Here is a 21521-nt window from a genome sequence, read left to right on the forward strand (position 1 = left end):
CCGTAAGATTACAAGTCTCTATATTTCCTAATACAATCTATATTTCCTTAACACTAAATGGGCTTCCGAATCTTCTTATTCTTCGAGTCCTGGGCCTTCAATAAACCCCGGGTACCATCTTCGGCAGGCCCATTGGGGATGCCTATGTCAGGCGGTGTCCTACCACTACGCGGAGGTCTCGCGCAATACTAAAATGCGTCACATGTAGCTGCTTCACAAAAAAAAAACCCGTTTTGGCACCCCGAAATCGAAAAAACCATCGCCCATGGGTCGGATTGGAGATCCGCTCCCGGGACCTTGCTTCCCATCCCAGGAACCATGGACGTGCCAAATATGCCCTCGTTCCGACAAACTATATGGTGCCACTGGTCGTTTCCTACTCATTTCCCCTAAAAGTCATAGAACTCTAGACTTGATAGCCCTGTTTGTGAAGGGTTTTCCAAAATAACTGCCATATCCCAATTCTGTCTTTTGGAGTGGTTACTAAGACGTATAAAATAACGTCATGCGGCACCGTGGGATTTTCTGACTTCGTTTAAATTGCCATCTGGCCAAAACGGGAACCCGAGGACATATAAGAAAGTATTTGAATTGTTACTATATTAACATGATTCAAATATGCATGATTTTGACATAAACGGATAGAGAATGTTTTTCCGAACATTTTGATACCTTATACGCATTTTTCTGACATCGTATGAATTAGTTATGATTTTTGCAAAATTAGACAAATTTGAAAAATAACCTACGCCGGGGTGGCCGTCGGCGTAGCCCTGTCTACGCCTAGGGCCAAATATATGCCGAGGGCTGCCCTCGGCGTAGACTTCGCTACGCCGACGGCCACGATATGCCGAGGGTAGATGTGCTGGCTGGCCGTGCCGGACCATACACCAACGGCCCCGACATTTGGTCATCGGCGTACGCCGCGGCCGTCGGCATTTGAGGTCTTTGTCAGAAATCAGAACCGTCAACTCGTTACTCACTCTAAAACGGAAGAAGAAAAACCCGGATAAAAAAGAATTATATTGCAACAGAATCAATCAAGTTAATTATTCCTCTGCTACTTTCCGAAGTTCGTCCGGTGCTACAACCTGAGCCACTCCAGCCCATCGATGAAGCTGAGCGATATGAATGGCTTGGCCTCCTCGTCGGTGAGCTCCCTGGACCAGTCCACCCTGCCGGCGTAGTTGGCTCCCGGCCCCGTGCACTTGTACTGCCCGTAGAACACCGTCCTGCATAAATCCCAACCAAAACCACCACCACTAGAGCGTCAGGACTCGTCGGCTGAAACCCTACCGGTACCGGAGAAGAAAGCTTTCCACGGACGGACGGACGTACATCTCGCGTGTTGGGTCGCCCCAGTTGTACCAGCCGCGAGGGATGATGATGTTGTCCATGTAGGTGTAGGCGAAGACGACGCGGGAGAAGGTGCCCCATGCGCGGCCGAGGTAGAGCGCGCCGGAGCCCGTCACCCGGCAGTTGAGGAAGGAGAAGCCCGTGTCGTCGAGAAGGCTCTTCCGGTTCTGGGCCGTCAGCGCGCCGTACTGCGGCGCCACGGCGTGCACGTGGCAGCCCTGCAACCAAAATACCACCGTGCCATAGAAGCGCCCAAGTAAGTTTCTAGGATTACACAGCATGCAGAAAGTTGCAAAGCTTAAAACATACATTGTTGGTGCTTCAGTATCCCACATCCAATGGCGGTTGCAGGTTCAAAAAAAAAATGGCGGTTGCTGAAATTAAGTGGCGATTAATTGGTGTGTGCCGAAAATGCAGTGTAAGCCAGTGATAAGATTTTGATTGGCTAGCGAATGTCTGTTGCTGACAACAAATTAACAGGGCCAGGGAAGTTTTTTTTGGAACAAGGGCCAGGGAAGTTGGACTTCCGACCAAGAAAATCCTACTACTCCCTAGCTTAGGCAAGTTGGGACTATAAATCAACTTAGATGTAACATGTTGAGGCTTGTGCTTTGATAGACTCCAAATTTCAAAACAGTGTAAACCTCCCGAAGGGTTATCGTGATATCGTTTAATCTCAGCCATCCTCCCCCTTGTCACCTTGTGTGAAGATTTTTTGGGCTTTCTCTAGGGTGAGAACCCATGGTCTAACTTTGGTATTTATACTAGGTGACGATGGAAGGCGTTGCTATTGAGAAACTTTTTCGGGGTCTAGGTGTTGCCAATGGTGGGTTGGTGGTGGTTGTTTTCTTGTGTTGTGATTCACCGGACGCATGTCTTTTTTTTTGGCATCCTCAACGTCTTAACTATTTTCTACCATCATGTTGTTGCCGAGGCTAGATAAGCATCTTATTGATATTAATATATTTCATGTATAAAAACATTAAATCGTAGCTGCCTATTTATCGTTGTTAGCGTTGCCCCTTGAATTTTTTTTTTTGTTAGAGTTGCTAGTCGGATGCGGGTTCTCGATCAACCTAGAACCAACTTAATTTTTGGTCACCCAATTTCATGTGTAGTTCATGTTCATGAAAAATAAAATGTGCAAGTAAGCACTAATGTGCAATTGCACACCCAAATGCGATCCTCATATCCACACATCAATATTAAGATGTAACGGGTGAGTCGACCTAAAATTATCTCAATTTTCAATCAATTTACAACTAGCAAAAAAGGTTTACTCCCCCGTCCTCAAATAAGTGGACATAGTCTTAAATTTTGTCCATGAAAGAGTGTACATCTATCTTTCCAATGCACTTTAAAATAGCAAAAACTCCTTCTCTCTTATCGCACGGAAATCAACACCAATAATACTTAGCACATATTATCTTCATTCTCTACATACACTTAGCTTATTGGAGGAAAGATAATTAAAGAGGAGAGAGGTGTTGATTTGCATATTCCCAATGCAATTTTTACTCCACTTGATAATGTGTCTTTGAAAACTCGCGTGTACAATTATTTGTGGACGGAGTGAGTACCTATTTGAAAAATCGCCTTGGGCATTTTCTTTGTTATAAGAAGTGAGCAGACTGAACTGTACCCATTTTTATCTCTAGTTTTTACACATCAGCACTTGGATAATTCAGCCGATAGATAGACAACCCACTCACGCGCGCAGGGCGCCAGCTCCTCCGTCACGGGCTGGAGCCTCGAGCAGCCGGCACCTAGGGCCATGTCCTACAAGGACCAGAGAACCTGCTAGCTGCAGAAAACCCCATTCTGCAACAACCCAGCCGGCAACGACAAAGGGATCGACACAGGCTCACTGCAATTAAGAGCCAAAATCTCCGATTACTTAATGGCAATCGACATTCCCCTCAATCTTGTCTTGTACCTGCATTATGCACGTACGGAGACGAGATACGGTCGAGCCACCGTGACCAGCACCGGCGTGTCGTTGGCGGCTTGGCTGCCACACAGATGAGATCGTATTCTGCCTCGAAACGGCTTGCAGCTGGGTGCCTGGGACATGATCTATCAGACTATCACGGGCTCACGGTCACTGTGCTAGGGTTCCCTTGCAGGAATGTGCTGTATCGATCGGGTTTAACAGTGTCTGAAATCTCATGAGTGACCCGTGCACGACGAGCGTACGTGACTATGTGGGACAGTACTATGTTGGACGCTCTGTCAGAGAGTTGTGCCCAATTGCTACTGACATGTTCTCCCTCTTTGATTCTATTCTACCACGGACACGCACTGACACATGAAGTCGAGCAAAGATACTCTGTTGACTAGGATTGCAGAGCCGGTCGAGTCTTAGCACATCTCCATATATTCGCGAACAAGAATTAGGGAAACTAGCGGCACGATGCAAACTGATCGGCATGTTCATGAATACGTCGCCATGGCATCAAACTACCTCACTTCGAGGCCTGTCGCCCTTCCTCTTCTGGGACTTCCCCTTGCAAGTCTGGCGGGTCGCCGGCCGGCCTTCTGTGTCACCATTAAAAGCGCCTACACCGACCTTTTATAAGCAAGAGGCCGCACACACGTGTGCTCATCGCCACATCAATCGGCATCGTCGTTCCCTGGCCTCCTTACTTCATAGACCATTAGTAGTTGCAACCTCCTGTCCTGCCCGCCAACGCCATGGATCAAGAATGGGTGGACTAACACGAGGTCACCCAACTCGGCAAGCATGGCATCCTCCTGCTGCCCAACGTGACGGTGCCGAAGGGCTTTGGCATTAGCCTCGGCGGGGTTCCGGTGCTACCTCTACCCAAGGGCAAGGAATTCGGCCGCGAGGTCTTCCGGAGGAGGCAAAAGGAGGCGATGTGGCTCGACTTGCGGTACGACTCCGGTAGTGCCTATTGGTCTGCCCACTTTCTCGAGGAGCGGGCGGACGCATTAAACCACTTTGTTGGCGAGCACCAGCCGCCGGAGAAGAACAAGGCCAAGCGGACCGTGTTCTGTCAATGCCTGGCCGTACGGTGAAGAAGGCCATCGACGATGCCCGCGAAGTAGCGCTTATTAGGGAGGCCACGGAGGCCAACATCATCAACCTTGATTCCGACGATGATGCGTAGGAGCCTCCGGCGGCACATGCACCCGACGATGCAATGAACGCTCCGATGACGAGCCTTCGGATCCTACTAGTTATTTGGATTTCTAGTTAATGATGCAATTCTTCCATAAACTCTACAATGTTTTTCCCTTGAATTACGCAATTCTTATTCAAGTTTTTATATGTGCAAAAAACACTTTTCTGGTTGGGGCAAGGTCAGGGAGGGCAACATGGTCGGGCCGATGGGCTACCCGGTCTAATCGAACAAACTTGGCCGGACCGCTATTTTAGTATTCGCGGGCTCGCAGCCTGATCTAAAAAAAAACATATTAAAAACAGATAATATACGTGTCCGAAATAGACCAGACTGCTGGAGATGCCTTAGTAAGCATTGTGTGAAACTTGTGCTCTCTTAATTTGCCAGGGAGAGACGCACCTCGTAGAGGGATAGGGCGTTGCCGAAGATGAAGTCGACGGAGCCCTCGATGTAGCAGTCGCGGTAGTAGTGGCGGCCCAGGTGGTCGTACAGCGTGTCCTGCCCGCCCACGAAGTTGCACCCCACGAACGCCGCGTTGTCCGCCGAGATCCGCAGCGCCACCCCCTGCTTCCCCAGCGCCCCCGGCCGCGGCACCGGCGCAGTGTTCTGCGCGCGCAGTCCGACCGATCAGCAATGTCGATCACGGCCGGCCAAGGAGGAGCATAACGTGTTGCGAAGCGCACGTACAAGGAAGGAGAAGGATTGTTACCTTGAAGGTGATGTTCTTGGCGACGAAGTACTGGGAGTTGACGGCGAAGGTGGCGGAGGCGAAGGTGCCCAACGGGCGGGCCCAGGGCCCGACCATGCCCGCCGTGTCGCCCCACTGCACCACCGTCTTGTCGGCGCCCGCTCCCTCCACCGTCACGAACGCTCGCAGCGGCGAGATGTTCACCTTCTCACTGCACGTGTCGTCCCCGTTGTCACACTCCGGCAAGGCAATGGCATTATGGCAAGCGCTGATGTTGTGAAGCTAGTTAAAACTGAACAGGACATGGTCACACGTACGTACGTGTAAGTGCCGGCATTGACCCTGATGACGACGCGGCCGAGGTTGATGACCGGGAGCGAGTCGACGGCGGCCTGGATGCTCGTGAAGTCGCCGGCGCCGGGGGTCCTGTCCACCACCACCGTGCGCGTCGTCGGGAGCGGCGCGCGGTTCAGCGCGCGCTGGAACACGCTGTGCTCCAGCCCGCCCATGAACTGCACCCACCTCGTGAAATCCCGCTCGATCGACGTCGCGTTTGCCGGGTAAGGCTTCGCCGCCTCAGCCGCCGGCGCCTTCCCCGGCCGCAGGCCCTTGGTGTGCCTGTGCGCCGCGCGCCCGTGCCCGTGACCGTGCCGGCCGGCGTGCACGTTGCCCGACGCCACCAGCAGCAGCACCGCCACGGCGACGCACGCCAACAACCGCGCGCGGGACGACGACGACGACGACGACAGCATTGCGCGCGGTGCTACTGCGTTGGACGCCAATTGCAAGTTGGCGCGGTGGTCACTCACCTCGCCGGTGGCTGCTGGGTACTAGGCTACAAGGAGGCGTGTCAGGTTTAATTCCGGAGCGGGGATAAGGGTGGGGTGGAATTTAAGGTGATCACGGGCGCCCTGCTTCGAAGGCTCCATGGAATGACACTATGTCACACAGCTCACGAGCCACAACCCACAACAGAGAGAAAGAGAGAGATGGGAAATTATTTGTAATCTTGTGTATACGTTGGTTGGCCCTGGCGCGTATGCGTCCGTGCGCGCGCATCTAGCAAAGCGGCATGTGCAATTTGTTCGTGACTCTGGTTTCCTCTGTCTTCTTGGGAAAGGCGACATGTACTTACAGTGGCCAAATGCGACGCTATTTACCCCGTGGTTTGCTTTGTTTTCAGCACTGTTTTCTTCTATCCTGGTTGCATTCCATGATGGCATCACGGGACTGCACTCTCCTGGATGAACACTAAAAATAGAGTTTTTAGGGACGTAAATATATGATGCTCCTTCGGTAGTCAGAGAAAAATCTAGCACTCGGTCAACCGAATTGCATATCGCCAAGCATAAAAACACAAAAGAAACTGTGTGCAGTTTTAGATAACCTAACAAGGGATTTGTTCTTTCATTGTTTGCTATCCAAATTGCTTTGGTCAGATGTAAGTCTTTAATGTGATGACTACTAACTTCTTACCTCTAGACTTTTTTTTTCCGACCTGGACTACGGAGGGCTTACGCCAGTCTGAACTCATATATAATGACACCAAGTTTTACATGGGGGTACTGAAATGCAAAGGAGAGGGGTGGGGGTGGGGGTGGGGAGAGAGAGAAGGAGGAAGAAGAGGCCGATCTCAAGGCAGATCGTAGCCATTACACCAAGAATTAAGAATATGGGATGAGGTGGGAGTGGTACATCGATAAGCCCAAAGCCTAATGTCCTCGAGGCAGCGTCGAGTAACAGTCACGCGGTTCTCGACAACGCTGTTGAAGGTAAGAGCATTCCTTCGCTTCCAGATGTTCCACGCGATGGCCGTGTTGACGGTGGCCTCCTCGTAGGTACGGCAGCTCAAGAGCCATAGGTCGGTGAAGGTGTCAATGGCTAGGTCGTTGAAGTCGTGGTGAAAGAACTTCCAAACCTCTCGTGCCTGGGGGCAGAGAAGGAGAAGATGGTCTGTGTCTTCGTCTTGATGGCATGTGAGGCAGGCAGCAGAAGAAACCAGGTGGTGCCGAAACCGCCGCTCATTGGTGGGTAGCCGCTTCTTCCTGGCCAACTAGCAGAAAATCTTGCACTTCAAAGGTGTTGCACTCCTCCAAACCTTGTTCGCCACATCGTCGATCTGCAGGCGGCTGAAAGCAACATAATAGAAACTTTTGTTCGAAAACTTGTTGTTAGTGAGATGACTAACCCGTAGATCTGGGGCATCGGGGCGCAGGTCCACAGGACTCAGGTCATGGGGTGAGAGCACGAAGCTCTTCAGCAGCGGCAACTGAGAGGCGAGGAATAGATCGACGTGGGTGGAGAGGGCAGTAGCAACATTGAGGTTAGGATGAGTGGAGTGGGAGAAAAGGTTGGGGAAGTGAGTGTGAAGAGTGGAGTCCCAAGCTAAAGATCAAACCAAAAAGCTGTGGCGGCCCCGCTACCGATGGTGACCGAGGATACGACTCTAAAATTATCAAGACCGGCTACAATGTCTATCCAGATGGGGTTGTCAAAGTAGTGAGAAGTCCCCAAGTCACGGGTAGCCCTCCCCCCCCCCCCAGCCATACCAGCATCGGAACCAACAAGCCCAAGGGGCATTGGAGGTTGAGTGGATTTTGGTAAGGAATTTAGCAAGAAGGGTATCACTTTGGGCTGGAAGCGAAAGGACCCCGAGCCCCCCAAGCTTTTTGGGGGCGCAAACATCTGTCCAAGCGACTTTGCATTAGCCACCATTGCAGGTTTCATCACCCGCCCACAGAAAGGCGTGTCTTCTCTTATAGATGGACTCAACCACACCAGCAGGGAGGAGGCCTGCGCTCATAGCATGCGCAAGCATGGAGGTCAGGATGGAGTTGACAAGAATGAGCCTACCGTCGATGGGGAGGCAGCGGCCTTTCCACCCTGAAAGGCGCATATCACTTTTAGTCATGATAAGGGTGAAGTCAGCAATGCGAAGTTTGTGGGTTGATAGCGGCAGACCGAGGTAGGTTTGGGAAAAGAGGAGACAGCGCAACCAAAGTATTCGGCCATCAAGAGTGCAGAGGTTTCGTCAGTTTTTATTGGGATGAAGCTTTTGTGGAAGTTGATCGCAAGCCCCGTGGTGGCCGAGAAAGCGTCCAACACCGTTTTAAGGTTAGAAGTGTGTTCCAGGATGGCATGGATAATAATGAGGATGTCGTCAGCGTACTGAAGGAGGGCAAAGAAGGTCATCAACTAGAGGGTGAAGGAGCAACCCTTGTCGAGAGGCTTGAAGGAGCATCTGTTGAAGCTCGTCGGCCACGATATTGAAGAGGAATGGAGAGAGAGGGAGTCACCCTGTCACATGTCTCTCCAGCACTGGATCCAGCGACCCGGAACCCCATTGAGCAAAATAGTGTTCTGGCTAGTTTCGTTGAGCATTTTTATCCAGGATCGCCAAACATCAGGAAAACCTTTGGCGAGCAGGATCCAACCCAAGGCATCCTAGCTGATAGAGTCAAATGCCTTACGAAAATCCAACTTGAGCCGCGGGCCTCTTTTATGACAGGCTTGCACAATGTCCACCGCATAGACAAAGTTTTAAGCAATAGAGCGTACCTTATCTGTGGACTTAAAATGGCCTTGCAATAAGAGATGATTATACAACTTAATGTGGTTTCATCTGCTGTTATGCAGATCATATATATAGAATAAAAAAGAATAGTATTATGTTCAACCGAAAAAAGCTGGCTTAATCTGGCATGATCAAGAATGGAGCTGGTGGGTCAGTTCATGGCTCTAATGATCAGAAAAATGAAGGTTCCTTTCCTATCTAGATGCTGAATCTTTTTGTTTTCAAATATTACGCAAGTAAGGTCTTGAACTTGAGTCCGCTTGGCGTTGATACCATATAAGATTGTTGCACTAGGCAACCCAACCAAAAGTCCAAACTAGAGTAATAAAAAAGGGCCAGTCAATATATTTATATTTCGACAATTGGCTGATCCTTGATGATCAAGCGCCGCTTTTGTGTTGAAGAAGACCGAGACCTGACGTTCTGCCACCAAACCTACAGTCTTTGGTTGGGTCCTGGAGTTTGTATTGGGCTGTAAGAAACCTAGCAAACTCTGGTTTAAATTCATGCAATGTTCGTTTAAAAAACAAACAAAAAATCGTGCAATGCTCTGTCTTGTTCTGTACATCCTTGTAGCTGCTTTCTTGTTTGTCTAAAAACTTCTCTTCGAACCCTGGTTTGCCCGGGGATTTAGCTTTATTTCATGTTAATGCTACGCTGTCAGTTTCGTTTCTGATAAGATGGAACTAGGAAGCGATCCCTATTATTGTAAAAATGAACTTAACAAGCAATTGCCAGTACCACGCTTGAAGCTTAAAACAAAATTCTCACTACCATGGAGCATCTCGGTACATATTGAAAATGGGTAGCAGGTACATTCACGCACGAGCACACAGATGCACAGAAGTGCACATTCTCCGCCAGTGTTTTATTCCCTGTCTCCGATCGATTCCCCCACACATTTCATCTCCTTGTCAGTTGTCACTACTCGCCATGGCTGGCCAATGGCCATACCCTTCCTCTTCCGCCACCCGTGAGCGTCAGGTCTCTCTCACGCGTCTCTTTATGTTTACCAAAGCCGGTAGTGGAATACCGGCCAGCTGCTACCGGCTCCATAGATACTTGCTGGAACAAGAGGACAATACGTGCCATACACACTCGATCAGTGTATACTGCACTCGATAGCTCACGCTCTTGGGACGGTGGCTCAGCTTCGTGCAAGTGTGGATTAAATTGGTCACCCAGGGCCACTTTCCCACTCATCTACTACCCATTACCGTATGGAGTATGGCAAGTGCAAGCTCTTCCTTCTTCTTTAGGAACCCCAATATTCTCAGAGCACAGCCTTTTCTCTCCCAAAAGAGACGACATTTCTAAGCATCATTGCAAATGATTGTACATGCTTCTTTATCGTCACATTTCATAACCAGTTTTTGAGTGCGACTTCCGCTGCACAATGCTTTCTTCAGCATTCACAAAATTTACATGATCCAGTCTAGACTTGTGCCACATACATTCCAGAAAATTTCTGTAATAACGGAGCTACAGTGCATGCCCGTACAACACCACCCACGAAATAGGCGGTTAGTTTTACAAGGAACTATACCGTTACCGTTCTGAAGGTGAAAGGCAGGTACGCCCAGCCGGCGGCGCATATGGACTATGGCTAAAAATTGAGAGAACGACAGGTATAGCCCAAGCGCCACGCTCTCACTCTATGTTCTAATATGGGAGTGGAAAAGAAAGCAGCAGAAGCCACAGAGTTTGTTGTACATGTACATGGAGAGAGTGCATTATTCTTTCCCTTGCTCTTCTTCCACAATATCAGCAATCTGGGAGCTACGGATCCCCCAAAAGGACTTCGGCTGCAGATGCTTCTTGGTGGTACTGAATAGCCAGCCTATGTTGGACCCGCACTCAGCGCACGATGCGATAGTCCAAGCATATCTGCGTAACAGAATAACGTGCTTAGGGTGAAACATACATTCAAGAATTGTACAATGAACATGAAGGGGACTGATAAAATAAATAAGCAGTGGAGATAAGCATCATACCCTGGGAACCAGCTGTGTACTTTTGAAGGGCTCCCCTCGAGAGCAAGCCCGATTGCATTGTTCACTGTAATAGTCGCATGCACGAAACCATGAGGGTTGACGTAAGTACCAAGAGGCCCATCGCTAGACATCGCCACCACATCGCTGCGTTTTGCTATCTCAGACTAGCAAAGTAACAGACATGTCAGCACAGAGCAAAGAGCATAATCTTGAATTGCTTTGATTGAGCTAAAGCATTACTGCTCCTATATTATCAACTAATTCTGAAGACATGTTCCAATTTAACATGATTCCTTTTCTAGGAACATGCACCTGAGAAACGACCAAATTTTGCCAATATGAATTATGAAGCAACTTGGTTTTACATTCAATGCCATTACTTATCATGCAGCAGCAGCAGCAGCAGGCAACATCGCTCAAGGATACCTCCACTATCTGGTTGCAACTTTGGACCATGCTTTGTTGTAAAATGAAAAAAGAGCTATGTAGGACTCAGCTAGCTGTTTATGTTTGTCATGTGCAAGGTTCCTGAGATAGTAGTCGTGGGTTTCAGGACAAGGACGATGTACATTTGTTTCCTACCTAGTGTAGTGGAAACATATGCGACCTTGAGCAGCAGCTTTAAGGGTTAGAGCCTAATCTAAGTTTATTGCTTGATTGATTCACTAGTACCTCCTAGAATAGGGATTCCTTGCTGGATAAGAACCGGTCTTATGCACAGAATGATACAAAGTAATAGCTGCCAATTAGGTCCCTCTCCAGGCTCTCCTAACTTGGTAAAAACACTACTGACAACCAATAAAATATTCTCCTGATCTAGCTCAACTCGAACAGAAATCCTAGATGGAGATTACAGCACAACCGGACCCTTGGATCCCTTATGGAGGTGCATGTAAGGGTGGCCCCACATGACATGTTAATCTACCATACTATGACACAGCTGATCAAAACTCTTGAGAAGCCATTTTTAGTGCAAGGAGAACACAGACCACAGCCTAGTGAAAACATATCAGTTCTAATCAGAAACTTGTCGAAATATCAAATTTCAGATACAGCAGATTATTACCTTGCAGTATCTACATTTTATGATGTCGCAGGCATTTAGAAGCTGGATCTCCCTCCGTAGGCGATATGAAATTCCATCAATCTCTAGCAATTTTTGTCTGAGAGGTTCTGATACTGGAAGTTGGCTTCCGATGTAAAATGACAAAAGATCAGGTTTTGTTACATAATCATCCATGATTTGCTTTTTTATTATCAGTCTCCACAAGTCTGCAGCAAAAGGAACAGTGTATCAAAATGAGCAACCGAATATTGCAGACACACATAAGGAGGATTAACACACTTAGTTCTCAACTACTTCAGTGAAAGGGTGTGGCAAAGTTAATATTGTTTGATTAAGATTAATGAAATATGGTGTGGCAACAATTTAATATAAGATTCATAAAAAGTCAGTTTGATGAAATGGAGTTCACCTACCAGCAGCTCTGCGAGCAAGTGCATGTGAGTCATACATTTCATAAGTCCATTGAGGCCAAAATGATAATGATGCCTGACAAGGCTGCTTTCGGTAACTAGCAGCATTGTACTGATGTTGTTGCTTTGTATCTGTTTTTCTTGCGCTTGAGGGTGGTGTCGAGCAAACATAATCCTCCTCATCCATATCGGTATTCTTGCCAGACTGACTAGATATGCAGAACTTCATTGAATTGCTGGATTGTGAACTTGAATGATAAATCTTTGTATCAACCATTGAATGATCACTTGCAGTACTTTTGTGAGATGAAGAATCACAATCTACATCTGAATCCATATGGTCCTGCTGCTCGCTTAATGACACATCCAAACTCGTAACAGGCGAAGAAGTATGCGGTTGGAAGCTGCTAGATGCAGCTAGCTGTGCAAATGCATCTCTTGGAGTTCTTAGAGGGGCATCTTCTTCAATTATTTGAACCTCACCCCACACCTAATGACAAGAGTAAATAAACTAAGCTACATTTTGTCCCACTTCTAGTTGAAATAACACACAAAAAGCCTACTCAGTTAGATATTAGACTTACCACCCCATCAACGTCCTGCCAGTGACGGATCAGACGAAATCTCTGCTGACCGCGTGCTTTAACATTTACTGAACCATCATCCAGCCGTCCAAGTTGCCGTATCTGTTACAACAACATTTGATTAATAAAAGTACAAACTGATCTCACCTGTCTGTTCAGAGGAAATGATACATTATCCAAAATAAGCAAATGGAACCAAACTACACATACATTTTAATCTTTCAAAGTTACAGTGAGGGGTTGCTTCTGAACTAATTACTCCTATAGGCAATAAGGATACGCTATATCACCACATGGAGCTGGTAATCAAACAGCTCCATCGGGAACATGGCATAAAGGAAAGCCCCTAACTAAATGAACAATCCCAGCACACGACAGACTGGTCAAGAATTTCCAACTGGTAGAAATTGCAACTCAAAGCATAACAGAAAGAAGTATATGGCACCTCTGCTGTTGTTCCAACTGAAGCACCAGAATAATATCGATGATTTGGCCGTCTGTACATGAGAACCTAAACATTGGATCATAATCATTAAAAATACTCAAGTAAAAGCGGCTAATTTAACATGATGAAAACACACCACGCCAATTGTGTTTGGAGCATCGACATGCCTCAAAGCCTTCTCAACAGATGCCACAAGCCTAGTCTCAATTAGTCTCAGAGGCAAGTTAGCTTCAGGAAATAGGACGACACCTGCAAAATATTCATAGAACCATTAAATTTGTAGTCTGCCAGAAAGATAATACAACATTTACGACTTCCAATGTGTAACCATGCACAAGACAAGCATTTGTGTCTCTTTATAATGGCTCTTGATTTGCCGTACAACATATTTGAATACACCATCCAATCAGGACTGGAATGCTGCGCAATCAACATATTGCGTTTTTAGGATTGCTCATAGATTATAACTATTTGATATAGCTTATCTAGTCATATCCTCATATGAAAACAATCAAGAGAAAACTCCAGATTATGCCTTCCTTGTGCTTTTCAGTCTTAGATGGATGGCCAGGGAGCACACCAGCCCAGCAGTGGAGGCAGCTGGGGCAGGGCGGAGCAGGAAGGTGATGCCGCAGGGGGTGAGCGGCGGAGGATGGCCGGTGGGCAGAACTGGTGCAGGGTTCTTGCCAGAGGAGAGGACAATGATGTGGTTAGGTGGCAGCTGGGAATGGTAGGCACTGGAGATGAGGTAGGAGGAAAGGTGACTTCCACCTCATTTGATTATTAGGATAGCTTGTAAATTGATTTGACGTACTAGTGAGTAGTGACTAGTTTTTCGACTAGTCTTTCATTCATATCCTTTTTAGTGTGGAATTTTACGAGTTCTGTAGTATTTATGCCATTTCTTTCATCTCGTCCTGTTCATGCTGTTTCAACAGCTTGCAAAATCTTCTTGGGATATATCCAAGTTTGCAACGATAGCATTGGTCGACATGGATTCTGAGGAGATTCAAGTGTACGTTGACTATTCTGATATCACTTTGGTTCCAGCAACCATTTTTTTCTTCAAGGGTGGAGGAGTGAAAATTGAGGAGGTTGACTTAGGAGCGATAGGGTGGTGGTGGTGGGGATGAGCCATTGGACAATATAGAGAGTAGAGGAGGCAACAGAAATGGGTGAGAAGGAGGAGTTCAGGGCGGAGGAGGTAGGACTTCTGGTTGGATGAGGATGCACTTCAACCAAAACCTTCCTGTTATGGGGTGTCAGAAGGTCAGCACAAACATGCTACCTTGCATGAGCAGGACATTCATTTAAATAAAGGCAAGGCATGTTGACCTTTTAATGTAAAGTAGATACACGTCCATGTATATCTGCAATATCCAATTGCAAAGGAAGAAATCACTAACAATAATGCTATGAAGTCATCTGAAGTAATTATTCAAAATTAGATAGATCACTCAAATTTAGCTAACAGTAACAGTAACATGGCAAAAAGTTTCATAGTACTTCAAAATGAATCTAGGGATGACTCTGGGGGCAGCAAAAATATCTAGTAAATGTTGTTGTTGTAAATTTTACCAAGCACTAATTTTAGCATCATCAAGGTTGGCAAGACAATCAAAATAAAGGATATAAGTGCATGAATAAACAAAATAAAATACGGATATAGAAGAACATTACCGTGAAGAAAGAGCATTGGCAGGCTGAGGATTGCGCCAGCATCTAAGAGAGCAACTTTTCTACCCGGTGTATCCTCGACCTCTGAGTGGCACCCAAAGAGAATTTTACAAAATATAATCGGCATCATAAAAATGCGGAAGGTTAGCAATGATATTTACCACCAAGATAGCCGTGCAGAGAGGCATCATGGCTGGATCTGATAGCCCGTCCATTCCTCCTATCCAACCTGGTACACATAAATCAGGAACTGAACAAGGAGAGATCACTTTGAAGTCTAACAAAATTACTAACAAACAAATAGTTGCAGGTGCCCTTCAGAGGCACGCACACCTTGTCTAAAGTAACAGTTGCAGGCGCTCTAAGCTACTCATACTTATAAGCTTTCATCACATCAGATCACAAGATAGAGCTGTAACTTCACACAAGCACCAGAGATACAAATAATCACCAAGCCAATCGAGAATACGAAGAAAGATTTCTTTCACTGGCACGGGTTTGGAGCTATGGTGGAGATACTCCTTTTCCTGAAATCCCCACACTCTCCACTCTAGGGTTCAGGCTGATGATGACAACATTTCTTTACAGGTGAAACTAGAGTGAGCACACAGCCATTCATCGATTCGTAGGCCTAACGTCCTCCGTCGAAATCCTCACCTCGAAATGCTCACTCACTCAGGATAATCGCCACTAAACGACAGCTTCGGTAGCACCGATTCCACAAGCACGGCTCTACAGTTCCAAGAGAGGGGATCAACCCCTAGAGCAGTCAAGCGCGCTACGGATACTACATGAGAACTTGAGAAAGGGAGCATGGCGATGAGAGGTGTTGAGAGATGACCTCCTGAAAGAGTGGACGGCGAGGAGGCGGCCGTAGTCCACTTCCTCCTCCCCGTCCCCCTCCTCTTCCTCGTCATCCTCCTCCTCCTCGTCGCCGCCGCCTTCCTCTTCCGTCTCGACGTTGAGCTCCTCCATGTCGAGCTCCCGGATCTCCTCCATCTGCCGCAGCTCCCTCGGGTGGATCCCCTCCCAGTCCGCCGCCATCCCGCCGCGCACGGAGAGAGAGACGCGACACCGGACGAAAATCGCCGGCGAGATTTCGCTGCGGTTTCTGTGTGGGCCGCCGTGTCACGGTCCAGTTCTTCAAACAAAGCTTTTTCCAAGACGCGACACACACGCAGGCTTCTCGTGACATCCACTACACGTGTACACGGCCCATTACACAACCATCCACCCGGCCACCCGGCCCATTAGTCCGTGCAAACTCCTCCGCCGGCGTCAAGCCGGCCTTCCGACCTCCTTCGCCGGCCGCCGGTAACAACCACCGCATCTCGTCTGCAGCTATTCGTGAGGCGCACACTGCGCCAGCGCTGCCAGCGATTATTTTGCCTGTTCACGGCGCTGGTTCAGCCACGCTGATTTGTTCCGATTCGAGCAGGGATTGGCGCGGCAAATTGGGGACGCTAGGCTCCCGTCGAAGAATCGCGTGCTCCGCCAATCCTCGCTCGGGTGTAGGCATCACCGCGGCTTTGCCCAGCCAGCCCCAATCAGATCAGGGCGTGCCGTCACTAGGGGGGGGGGGGCGTCTAGTATCCAAGTATGTACTAATATATTTTGCCATTTTGCTGAGCTACTAGGTTGTGATCCCATTAGAAGCATACTGTATGAACTGCCAACCAAGGACTACAAAAATGTGCATTATGTGTTTCTAGTTTTTACTACTTTATTGTTTAGAGTTTGGAGTTGTTGGTAATACAACTAGGGAAGTTAGTGGAATTACACAGATTAATTGCTAATCTAGAGCTTCTGAAGTGTACTGTTGGTCTTGTCAAAGTTATGCACTTTGTGATTTATTTTAGGGAGGTGCATTTGTCGTTACTATGAATAGCATGCTGATCCTTTTTCTCAACTGACATAAGCCATTGGTATAGATAAAGTCACGCAAGAGGATATAAATATATATGCCATGTATATGGTATGTTATGTAGCCACGATTAAAGGATCTCATCATAGTATGCTGGTCCTATCTCAGCTATGATGTTCGTTGCTTCTGAGAGGACGTGTGCAAAACTTCTTGAGACATGCTAGCTTCCTGGAAAACCTTTCACTTAATATTCTAAAAAGCTGAAAGAACTTAAGTGTGCTCTCAAATGTTGGGTACCAGTTATCCGAATTGTACACGATTTAGTGTATAGATGTATCCAAATTTAGATATCCTTTTTGGGACGGAGGGAATACTTAAGAACTGATGTACAAGTCATGCATGAAGTGCCAGCATGACTTCATATGTCATACTCTATTACTGGGTACAACACATTTGTTACAGACTTACATTTGAATTATAATGTGTTGGATGCCATTCTTGTCTTCCAAATGCAACAAAGGACCGTGTATTAGTTACACTGTCTTGAATGTGGCTTTCATGCATAATTTTATTATCCTTTGCCTGTGCTCTAAGGAGATGTTTCATCGCTCATTGCGCGTTGAGGCCTCACAGGCTCTTTTAGGAGGATGTTGTCATGTGAATGTTCTGTATGTAAAGGGAGAGCGATGCTGCTGCAAGGATGAATAGTGAAATCATGCTGTAGGATATTTCTATAAACGCGTGCAACATCCAGGGAAGGTAGCAACTGCTATATGTAACTCATCTCTCATACTCCCGTTTTATGACCAAGTGCTATGGCAGTTCAGTCTGCATGGAATGTTCTCTCTTTTTAGTTCTATTTTCCGATCAATAGGATTCTTTTTTTGTTATTTCATTCCACGTCAGATTCTCTTATCAAGATGTGATGCTCATTGAAGGGCGGTGAAGATCATTCATTGGACCAATCACTGAATGAATCTATTTTAGCTCCTTTTGGCAAAGCATTGTGCCACGTGGTCCAGTGATTTGAGAGAGTCTTGGTCTGTCACTGTTAGAATGAGCTATTGAAATCGTTTTCTTTCTCCAGCTTTCTTTTGGCTGTGCACAAAGTAGGCATATCTTAGACCTATTCGAATTCTCTGTCGTTCTCGATGGTTTTATCACCACATTATGCTTGAACATTGAGATGCACTAACACTAGTCCTGTTGTATCGTCCTCTTATGTCCGACGTGTCGCTCTAGAAAATCTCCTGTATTAGAACAATTCATATATCCATACTTGACACATGTTCGTTTCCTGTAAGAATGAGCCGCCATCTGAAACATTATATCTGATGAAATAATATTCTTTTTTGTTCATTGTCTTGATTTTGCGAACTCTAGCATTCGAGACTTAGGCATGTATACATGAACTCGTCTAAATGTTACTCACCATGAAAAGAGAGTGATGTTTTGTTTTGCCCTCAATGAATGGACATTGGTTCTTTGTTCTCAAAATTTCAGTTTGATGACATCAAGGCTTGAGAGAGCTGTTAGGAATTTAGGACCAATTGGAAGTTGTCACATGAAGACCTGTATCAGATTATGTGACCTTTTAACCTTCTTGTGAAGATTAATTAGCAATCTTCTTTAGGTTATTAGATGTCAAATTTGTATAGATTATGCTGTGCCAAGTAAAAAATGCATCTTTTTGGGTTGAATAATTATTTTATCTGCATATTTAAATAGGAAAGGTTACAGTTTCTGCACACCAAGGGCACACAAAATTCATTTTGAGGAGCGTCACAGTCTATAGCTGTTCAGGTCATTTTCAAAAATGTCTTTTGCACACGTTGGCAACAAAATCATTTGCATATGTGAGATGATAAGCTTTGCCGTCAGAATTTTAAAATATCTTCGCTTCCACTTATGTTGATGGAGGAATAGTGACAACCTCCGGTGCTATATAAACAACCTCATATTCAGAAGTGATCGAGCAGTTGCATATGCATTTTGTGCTTGTCTCCCACCTTTCAGGACTCTGCCTTCCCTCTTTTCCCATCATTCAACACTCATAAATGGAGTATGCTAATTTGCGACGCCAAGCAGCATCCTTGAAAAGAAGCCTCTTTGATCAGGCGTGTGCTCTGTTCATCTCAAACCTTGAGCATTGTAGTTGAGGCAATAATACAAGTCATGTACTTTTCGGGGCCAAAACAAGATTTTCACTTGGCACCTCTGGATAGAAACTTTGACACACCTTAGAGGAATTTGAATGAAGCACAAAACATTGAATAAGTTATTTACCATGTAGAGCTCAAAATTCCAAACATACTTTTATGTGCAGCAATGCTTTTAGAATTAAGATATACATTTTTTACCATTTTATGAATCTCTTGTTCTGCTACTTACCTTATTTTAATATATGTTGGTATGAATATTTGCTGATTTAGCTAAGCATTATGATAACAGGGGTATTTGGATGAGCAATTTTGTCAGGTCGAGGACTTGCAGGATGAAGCTAGTCCTAATTTTGCAGAAGAAGTGGTTTCCTTGTTCTTTAAGGATTCGGCGAGACTAGTGGCAAATATTGAGCAAGCTATGTAAGCAACGGCAATTTTATAAATTTGGTATTCAATTGCACATTCAGCTGTATTGATGTTGGTAAGTATAATATCTAACAATAACACTGCAGGGAGAAGTATCCGGGAGATTTCAATAGATGGGATGCACACATGCAGCAACTAAAAGGAAGCTGTTTTAGGTACGCCCGAACAGTTGCTTTTGCATATCTTTTTTAGGCAATAGATGATTAGATGTTGCACGCCCATGTGGCAGAAAGTGGTGGTGATTGACTCAGGCTTTAATTTTGTTGCCCTTTTAGGCAAATTCTTGCCTAGTATTGATTACCTATTCTGCTGGGGAGGGAAAAACCTCCTTTCTTTTCCCAACAAACTGCCCAACTTGGATTAGAAAGTCCTCGCCTGTTTAAGGACAGCCACACATGTCCAAGGTCGGTTTCATGGGTGAAAGATGAGAACTTTTTAGTTTCACATTATCTTCCGTATGTTTGCAGTGAACCTAATCTGAACCTTTGACTAGATGCAGTATTGTAAGCTCACAACACATTTATGGATAGGAAAAATGAGTCGTTGACTATTTTCTTTATGGGCCAGCAGAAAGCTCCTGTAGGATTCTAGATTGCTTCTAGATGTCTGGTGTGCCTGAACACTGTATTTTTTGTGTCCTCAGTTCTTGAAACACAATGCCTTACAGTTAGTGTACTTATATTGTTTGCTTAGGGATGCTTCTACGCTTCGGTTCTACTTGAAGTACCTGTGTTTAGTACCCTGCTAATGCATTACAGCATTAGAAGCTCGATGAATGTATAAAATAGATTTTTTACAAAGATCTGCCAATGCAGAGACTTGTGTTTTTATTCGTGCATTACTCATCACGTGCGACCATTCCAACTGAAGTGCTTTGGACTTAACATAATACCACTTGTCACAGCATTGGCGCTTCTAAGATGAACAATGAGTGCACATCATTCAGGAATAGCTGCGGACAAGAAAATGCTGAAGGGTATCCATCTCTCTCTTGCTTTTGCTTACCTGGTTAACATGTTGATACATGGTCTTTATCTTGAATATAATATAATCAGTTTCTCACTAACACATCCTCTTCTATGTCTGTTATACAGCTGCAGGAAATCTTTCCAGAAAGTGAAGAGGGAGCATGCTATCCTTAGGCAGAAGCTGGAGTCGTACTTCCAGGTAACCTTTGCCATCCCCAGCTTCGGCGTGCCTATCCTATCTAGCCGCATGTTCTAATAACATGGCATGTCCACACGGTGCCTATCCTATATCGCTGTGTGTTCTAATAACATGGCATGTCTACAAGCAGCTTCTGCGACAAGCCGGTCCTGCCAGGACTGCAACCAAGTCTGGAGGCAAGTAAGCAGCTGCCCCCCTTGGCACTCGTACAAGCAGGTGTACCAGTATTGGGATGCGGTGAATAAAAGACCCATGACAGGAGGCATGCTTGGTGATGCTGTGGGTGCAAGTTAATGCCTACAAGATACTATCATATAATCTTCATTTAAAGAAAAGATATTATATAATCAAGGGTGACCTATTGGTGTCCTGTGGTGATAATAAATAGCCTGATATTGTGTTGTGTCATGTCCGCGCTTATATGCGATTTATAAAATTGATCGAGCTTGCATTTTGTTTTATTACACTTCAAGTTTGTGAGTGTTTGCACTGTGGGATCATCATCCAGATTGCGATGGATCGTTGTCCAGAGCTATTGGTGTCATGTGGCGATAATAGTCTCACATTTGTATCATGCTGCGCTTATATGCGTTAAATAAAATCAACCGAGCTTGCTAGCATTTTCTTCTTCTTTCTCTTCGGGCTTGTGGATGTTTGCCCGGTGAGATTTCTTCTGCCCTTGTTTTGTCTGAACTGTCATCCAGACTGCGACAGATCATTGTCCAGAGTTGGATCTCATTGCGGTGCGTGTGGTGTGTGTCGGTAAGCACTGATGATGAGGTAGGCTGGACTTAGGAGTGTTAGGGCAGCTGAGGGGTTGCGATGGATGTAATCGAAGGTCTGATGGACATTAGTGAGCTAACTGGGAATAGTTGTGAAATCTCTGTGATGGACACGGCCGAGCTACCGAGCATTAGAGTATCTAACTCACTATGCGGAACTGCGAAGTCTAAAAATTCGTC

The 21521-nt window shown here is 46.0% G+C and overlaps 3 protein-coding genes across 3 annotated transcripts; 1 reads left to right on the top strand and 2 right to left on the bottom strand.

Moving 5' to 3' along the window:
* Positions 1-948: 948 nt before the first annotated feature.
* LOC124648022 (probable pectinesterase 53) lies at positions 949-5942 on the bottom strand. Its single transcript, XM_047187854.1, has 5 exons — positions 5512-5942; positions 5212-5401; positions 4902-5108; positions 1339-1574; positions 949-1232 (listed from the first exon to the last, which is right to left on the bottom strand). Exons 1-5 carry the CDS (start codon positions 5940-5942, stop codon positions 1085-1087), a joined length of 1212 nt encoding a protein of 403 aa, XP_047043810.1. The 3' UTR covers positions 949-1084.
* Positions 5943-10378: 4436 nt separating this feature from the next.
* Positions 10379-15163, bottom strand: LOC124706836 (protein cereblon-like). Its single transcript, XM_047238505.1, has 9 exons — positions 15102-15163; positions 14944-15024; positions 13400-13512; positions 13264-13329; positions 12819-12920; positions 12238-12724; positions 11825-12030; positions 10759-10922; positions 10379-10651 (listed from the first exon to the last, which is right to left on the bottom strand). Exons 2-9 carry the CDS (start codon positions 14957-14959, stop codon positions 10498-10500), a joined length of 1308 nt encoding a protein of 435 aa, XP_047094461.1. The 5' UTR covers positions 14960-15024; positions 15102-15163; the 3' UTR covers positions 10379-10497.
* Positions 15164-18753: 3590 nt separating this feature from the next.
* Positions 18754-20967, top strand: LOC124649045 (pseudo histidine-containing phosphotransfer protein 5-like). Its single transcript, XM_047188727.1, has 6 exons — positions 18754-18921; positions 19256-19386; positions 19479-19547; positions 20297-20368; positions 20487-20559; positions 20690-20967. Exons 1-6 carry the CDS (start codon positions 18862-18864, stop codon positions 20741-20743), a joined length of 459 nt encoding a protein of 152 aa, XP_047044683.1. The 5' UTR covers positions 18754-18861; the 3' UTR covers positions 20744-20967.
* Positions 20968-21521: the final 554 nt, after the last annotated feature.

This window comes from Lolium rigidum, chromosome 4 (genome assembly GCF_022539505.1).
Source record: "Lolium rigidum isolate FL_2022 chromosome 4, APGP_CSIRO_Lrig_0.1, whole genome shotgun sequence".
Classification (NCBI taxonomy): domain Eukaryota; kingdom Viridiplantae; phylum Streptophyta; class Magnoliopsida; order Poales; family Poaceae; genus Lolium; species Lolium rigidum.